Raw genomic sequence first — 7583 nt, forward strand, 5'->3', positions numbered from 1 at the left:
ATAATCTCCCTGATAACTTATTCACTGAATGAAAAGGCAATAAGTAATTCGCTTCAACCACTTCAGTCTTCAGCTATATTCAAGTGGCCCCTAAGGCTATGTTTGTTTTGAAGGAAAAAGTAGGGAAAGGTAGGAAAACCTTCACAAATCTTGTATACATTTCTTTACTTTTCCCTACATTTTCCTTCAAACCAAACATAGCCTAATGGAGAGTACGGGTCATAATTTTTTATTGACATGGCTGCAACAAAATTTCCATTATTTGTCCTCACAAGTCACACCACCCCAAAATACGAAACTATAGGACTGATAGAACTAACCGCCCACCATCACATTTGCTTTAAAGTTTAAACCATTGAGGCTCTGGCAATGCCCAAAATATCTTTCTATTGACTGCAATTTGTTTAATCTTGGAAATAAACTTAAGAGGCAAATGTCTTGCCTACATCAGTACATGCACCCCTGTTCCATCTGTATCCAATCTCCTACTCGGCAGTAACCTTAAACAAGTAAACGATTCTAGTCCCATGAGTTCACTTTCAATAGAGAAAGAATGTGTGTAAAAAGATGGTTCGCTGGAATTTTCTTTTTGATGAATAACGATAAGTACTGATATCAGACGAAACAAAAAGGGCTGAAGCTCATTTACGAAAGGTTAGATGACGTACAAATATGGCATATTTACATGGAAATAAAATCATTTGTAGATTTCCTTGAGTATTTGTTATTAATGGTCTTGTATATTAACATAATAATCTTATTGCTTACATACGTTCATTCATTTTCTTGGATGGACCAGGACGGCCTCAGTTGCCAAAGGTTAATGGTCAACTCATCCTGAACTCACTGCTGCCATTGTGAATCATTAGTGTTACACCAAACATAGAGTGGCTCTTAGAGTATCCTGTAGTGTAAACCTAATTCAGTTGAGAGTTGAGACCAGAACAACAAAGCTGTTGAATAATCCGATTGAAAGATTCAAAGGTATGTAAAGTAAATTAAGCTTTAGGGTTATGTCCTAAAAGATCTGAAAATGGGGATTTACGTGTTTCCCTACCATCATCAGAACTCTACCCACGAGTTAATTCAGGATGAAGATAACAAAGGGAAGAAAAAGTTAGAGAAGAATAAATAGTTTGCAAACACGAGGAAAATAAATTACTATAAATGATGATTATGACAAGATAAATATATTAGGGAACCTGCATCCTATTCCAATAGTATTTGTTCCCTTGAAAAAATTCACGGTCAAGGAGAGAAAATTGGGGGAAAAATAGAAGAAAAACGTCGCTCTACCCTTTAATGTAAGAAGTTATGGTATCAGACAACCACCTTGTTAATTCTAGACCTTCTCATCAAGTTCACTAGAATCAGACAGTCCGCCATGCTTTTGCTGTCTATTTGTTGGCAATGAATGGCTCTTACGCTCTTTCCCTCCTGGTTTAGATGAAGCATTACCATACCAAATCATTCCAACCACTGCTATGATCATGCCAAGCACCACTTGTAGATTCAAACCTTCTTTTCCAAAGAAAATGAATCCCAATATCAAGACAAGGATAGTCTTCATGTGGCCAAGGACCTGGAAAGACACAGCTGTAAATCTGCCAATGCAAATGAATTGGCTGAGGTTGGTCCCTACTGCAATGGTGCATGATAGAATAATGAACAGCTGCAGGGAATAATGAAGCAAAATCAATACCCTCGAGCAACATGTCAATGCAAATGCATCTCTAAAGTATATGCATATGCCTAAGTAGGAACAAACAATATATTCAAAATGTTGTTTACCCAGAATGTCAAACCCCTGATCTGGTGACCCATAAGGCTGACCAGGTCTCTGGTTTTGACGGTTTTGAAATTACATCAGGTAAAGCACCCAGTTCAACTGTTCAATCTACAACCAGGACAGCTTTCCAGTTCGACATTCAGGTCAATTTTTAAAACATTGGGAATAATATCAAATAGACATACTTGTATGAATGGAGCATACAACATTCTAAAATAACAAGTATCAGATCGTGAAATCATCTATCGGGAACAGAAACTAGTGGACCACTTTGAATGGGATAACAAAACACCAATAGAAAAAAGTTTCTGTCAAAACATGGACCTAAAAAAATTGAATAGTATGCAAGAAGTAAAGTTGTCAAGAATCCCAGCACCAGTCACATCCATCAACATCCCTATGTTCATATAGACACCTAGAAGTTCAATAAAATGTTGATCAATACAAAATACTAGCAAGTTCTTGGACATATATTCATATATGTACACATAGCTTAGAAGCTAACACAGGTACCGTGTTAGTGCATGCATTTTTTTACAGGTTATGTATAGTATATGCATCCACATGTAAACGTATAAATCAGACAGTTTGAACAGATAACCATCTTAGATACCCTGCGTAGACACATTCCTACCTAAATATCCAGGAACCAAACAAATTTTAAAACTATGAGCACCAAATAAATGTGTTGTTTCTTTTGTCTTTTGGAAGCCATGTACAAATGCAATACCTACCACGGCCATTAAGTTGTAGTCAAAAGCGTCCACTCTTTTGTTTGTCAACCAGTAATCCAGGAAAGGTCCTAACAACAGCAGTGATGCAGCCTGAGCTGGTGCTGTATGGCCCAACAGGTTGAAGGATCCAAGTGAGTACTTCCTTTGGAGGAAGTGTACATACTGCATAGACAGACAAAATTAACAGAATCAATAGATCTAACACAGACACCTCAGCTTAAATTCATATCAAGTCTGAAGATATGTAATATAGATGACATTATGTAGAAAATAGAAATATATTTTTGAAAAACTGATAAAAGCATTGTATCAAAGAGAAAGGTCATCACCCCTGTTTAACAAGGGACTGTATAGTGGGGAATATACAAAAAGAGTTTATGTATATCAGGAACTCTAATTACAGAAACAGAAAATCAGCATAAAAATTAAAAAAAAAGAGTTGTAGGATCTTCCTTTGAACAAGAAATGCATAGCCAACCAAGATAATAACATTCCTTTTATCTTCTTGGTGATACTATGTAAAAATATAAATTATAAAGAAAAACACAAAAATATAGATCCACTGGCCAGAAGAATCCATGAGAGACGGCTGATTTTAGCAATGAATGACTTACATACTGTTGCAGAGAAGTGCTCCAGACTGCCACAAAAGCAGCAATAAAACCTCTAGCATTGACACTCACATCAGTGACAGTGCAGACTGCAACACCCAGTAGAACAACTGCTATACTAAGTTTCGTGTCTCTAGAATATCGAATCTTGTCAAAGACAACCTCAAGAAGACAGGATACAGGGATCATACTCAACTTCGCAATCTGACAAATCATAGTACAAAATATACTTTAATCTGAAATTACCAACACTTGTAAGTCAAATGAAGAATAAAACCTAGCAGATACCAGAACTGACCTGGTAGAATCCAACTGAGTTCCACATTAGGCTTACATTCATCCCAACAATGGAAAAGTTTGCAAAAATGACAAACTTCAGAAGCTCAGGTAGTGGCAGATGGGAGGCCTGGACATATCCCAGCCACCGAAGAATAAGTGTCATAAGTGTTGTGGTGGCAAAATGCAGACCTGTTAATGTTGTAGCTGCAAGAGATCATAAATATTGGCCCCATTTTCAGGAGCCAAACAGGCATATTGCCATTTAGTACAAGATACATACAGAAAAGGAAAATGCATTATCAACTAATAAGATGAACAAAATTAGTTAAAAACGCTTGATCACTTTACAGAAAGAAATTTCCAATTGCCAGTTGCAGCAAATAGTCTCATAAAAAAAAGCAAGGTGGATAACAGGAGTAAAAGTGACAGAAGATGTCATTAAATGCATGAGAAACTAAAACATTCAGGTATTAAGAAAGGGGAGTAAACATCCACGATTAGAATTGAGAACGACAACCACAGATAGTAGCTTCATAAGTATCAGTTTTAATAGGTAATAAGATTCAATTCAAGTAGAGAACATTACCATAAAAGCCCCCCCCCCCTGGTGGGTTAAACTTTTCTGCATTTGGTACCGCTAAGACCATCAATGAGAGCAGAAATTTAAATGTTAATATTGGCTTGGCAACTTCATTTTTTTTTTTTGATCAGCAACTTAAATATTAACATCAGCTTAAAAACTTTACAAAGTAAGCATGGTGAAATGATCAAAATTTTGGGCTTGGGGGAGAGAACCTCTTTATAACAAGGTAAACAATTCGAAGGTGTGTAGTTTAGTTTGGAATAAAAAACCTGGCATTCAAGATTCCATGCAACTTACCAAACTCAGACAGTTTTTTTTCCTGAAAGGTGAAAATATTGATATTTTCGATATCTAAATTCCAAAACAAAAGAATGTTCTGAAACCAAGAAAAGAATTTATTGTTCCAATATTTTGAGAGGTACGTTATACACAAACATGGAGCATTATACCATGAATTATATAAAGGCATTAGGTGAAAGTTGAAAACAAAATAAGCATAATTACAACAAAGGGTAGGGGAAGCAATGCAACTCTTGAGGACAAGTAAGACCAGAAATACTCTTTTTACGGGCACCTAAAAACCACAGTTGACCTTTTAAGACTTCATTAAAGACCTTGAGAGCCACATAATTGAGAGGAAGGATCAAGATAGCAACTTAAACTTATGTGGATAGTAATATCACAAGCTAAACTTATGTAGATAGGAACATCAAAGCTATGTCACACAATTGAATTTAGTTAATGACCTTTGGGGCATTTGGAATTAATGAAATTCAAGGATCTTCAACAACAACAAGCAAGAGGCAAATACAATTATTGATCTATCCCAGTGAGAGTAACCCATTCAACATCTATAAGAAAGGAGTTCAAAAGGCACACCCATGAAGTCCATTTTCAGGGGATGGCAAACAGTAGCCGGTCATCCATAACAAAATCTGACATTCAAGACTAGGTTGCATTGGGCAGTGAGTAATGAAACTTAACTTTGATAGATCTGCTAGTTTTTTGGGTGGCTTCTCTGTATAGTTGCTGGCTGTACATGGAGCACACTGGACAGATATATGTTTTTGTTCTTTACAGTATAATTTCAAAACAATACCTTACCTCTTTCTCAAAAGAAACTTTGATAGATTTGCTATAGCAACCCTGGTTCCCCCAATATTACTGAGGTCCTTTTGGATCATGCTGACAATATGCTTAGAGTTTAGATGTTTGCACCCTTGAAAGGCTTATAATTGACCTTCTCATCAGGTTGGAGTGCTCTATTGGTTGAAAGTGACTACCAAGTAGTGATTGAATGGATGTCTTTGGCAATGGATGGTCCATGGGCTTTAAGATTCTTATCAAAGAGGAAAAGGCTTTTACTAATTGCTTGAATAACTTGCTCAGGCGGATTCCCAGATTGCATAATGCCTTAGATGAACTTGCAAGGGTTGTAAGGGTGGAGCTGCAACAGGAACATCAGGACCACGGATACATCTATAGGTCTGGATTCAGCTGCTTTTTTCTGACTCTCATACGTTCTTTTATCTTAAGTTCTTTGTCATGCTGGTTTGTATTACTTGTACTGTTCCCAGCTCTTAGCTCCTTATAACAAGATTAATCTTTCCTCTCTTTACAATAACTAAGATCATCTTTGATCACAACTAAATCCATCACCATTTCTTTCTAAAAGGAAAAGCAACATGACATGCTCAAGGAAATGTTTAAAAAAACAATAGACAATTAAATTTGCAATGGAGCCACCAACCAAGGGTTAACAGAGTAAGTATAGATGCTCTCCACAACTTCACAGAAGGTAAAGGGTGTTCACCTCTCAAGAGTGAATCATGTTCAGGAGTTGGCAATATCTTAACCACCTTAAGCTCCAAAGAATCAACAAAATAAAAGGCAGGCATCAATTATATACACCATCGGCAAGAAAAAATACAGAGAAGTAACATTGAATTCAAGAAGATTACAGAAAAAGCTAAATCATAGTGTCATATAAAATGAGCATTCAAGGATTATATGCAACTTGGTTAGGTTACAGTTGAGGAGACACAATAACTGAACAAAGTCGCAATTACACTCCAAAGTCTAAACAGCGACTTCAGTCAAAGCCTACGCACCATTATCTAATGCAAAAAAATTGCAACAAGCAAGTTACCTTTTCAGTTGCATAGAGAAAATATCTTATAAACTATATATAATAAACCGACCTTTTCCCAGGCAACCAAAAGTATGCAAGAGAGAATCGAAGGAAGAAATTTACCGAAGCTGAAACCGTACGTGGCCATCAAAGCTTTGTTAACAATGATGATTCCGACCGAAGTGACGACGTTGAACATCCATGAGGCAGCATCTACTGCCGCCTTCTTTTCAGACTTGCTAGCTGGGGCCATTTTCACCTACGACTCTGAAGCTCTATATTACCTTTGAATCTCCATGAAAGCAAAATCAAGAGCTTCTTATATGAAACAATCAACTGCTTCTTATAGCTGTTCTAGTAATCCAACCAATCTATCTGTTAAAATACATATTTAGAGCAAATCAGAAACAGAATTTCGCATCCATGATTCCTTTGATCTACATTTCAAATAACTACCCAATGACTGAAAAAGCAGCCCTAGATCCCCTCCAAATCCATTAAATTTGTTTGCTAGACATCGAGAAATTCCATGACAAAATAACAAGAAGAAACAAAGAAAACGCGGGATAAATCTGACCTGAAACCAATCCCTGGAAAATGAGTAAACGTGTGGAGATTATGAACCCGATCTGAGATCGGAAGAGAAAATTAGGGTTAGCTTTCTCTACTGGGAGTGGGACATCTTAGATGAGAAGAGATCTAACAGGCAAGGGTCGAAGGGTCGCCGTTGGTAAAGAAACACGCGCCCGGGACGTCGACCACTCTCCCCCGTTAGCAGTTAGCACCCCTCTTCTTCAGTGAAGGAAAAGGAAAAGGAAAAGGAATTATGTCAATAATCCTTCTGAAGAAATAGTCCTCCCTAGGCTTTTCCCCGTTCGATTTTTCTCGTGATGCGGGCTACCAGGATCATCCAACGGTTAGGACTAGAGACGTGAATGATTGGTCCATCCTAGGACCACTAAATTTCACTTATTAAAGTGAACAATTAATTCGTTAAAACTAAACGGTGATGATCTCATGTGTCGCACTCGACGAGCATGGAGTAATGTAGAGACTTTGATGAGTCTTTTATATTAAGTGGAGTTCAATTTCGCTCCTCCCACGAAGGACGCTCCTTCTGATCCTAGCAAATCATTGATGGACACGTAATCAATTTGAAAATTAATCCGAATAAAATATTTCAAATCTTAATATAATATTAGTTACGTGTCGATCAATGAGTCGCTCGGCATCATGAAGGAGCGAAAATGAACTGGTAGTCGTAGACTTCAGTTTTGAATGCTTCGTCCTGAATTCTTTCACAAAAATCTCGGACTCGACCTACAAATCACGGTAAGCTTCCATCTACGTTATAAAAGTTGGCTGTTTGTTTTTTTGTTTTTCCCTTGTATACAATAATACCTCACACACATCGTTGAAATTATGAATGGCGACCTATCTGTAGTCTGTACTATTA

The 7583-nt window shown here is 37.1% G+C and overlaps 1 protein-coding gene across 1 annotated transcript; it reads right to left on the bottom strand.

Annotated features, from left to right (window-relative positions):
* Positions 1 to 1132: 1132 nt before the first annotated feature.
* Positions 1133 to 7166, bottom strand: LOC104586637 (UDP-rhamnose/UDP-galactose transporter 6). Its single transcript, XM_010243927.3, has 6 exons — positions 6705 to 7166; positions 6251 to 6502; positions 3433 to 3617; positions 3138 to 3338; positions 2524 to 2685; positions 1133 to 1672 (listed from the first exon to the last, which is right to left on the bottom strand). Exons 2-6 carry the CDS (start codon positions 6378 to 6380, stop codon positions 1343 to 1345), a joined length of 1008 nt encoding a protein of 335 aa, XP_010242229.1. The 5' UTR covers positions 6381 to 6502; positions 6705 to 7166; the 3' UTR covers positions 1133 to 1342.
* Between the last annotated feature and the right edge of the window lie 417 nt (positions 7167 to 7583).

Source organism: Nelumbo nucifera, chromosome 6, assembly GCF_055504915.1.
Source record: "Nelumbo nucifera cultivar China Antique chromosome 6, China Antique-T2T, whole genome shotgun sequence".
Classification (NCBI taxonomy): Eukaryota; Viridiplantae; Streptophyta; class Magnoliopsida; order Proteales; family Nelumbonaceae; genus Nelumbo; species Nelumbo nucifera.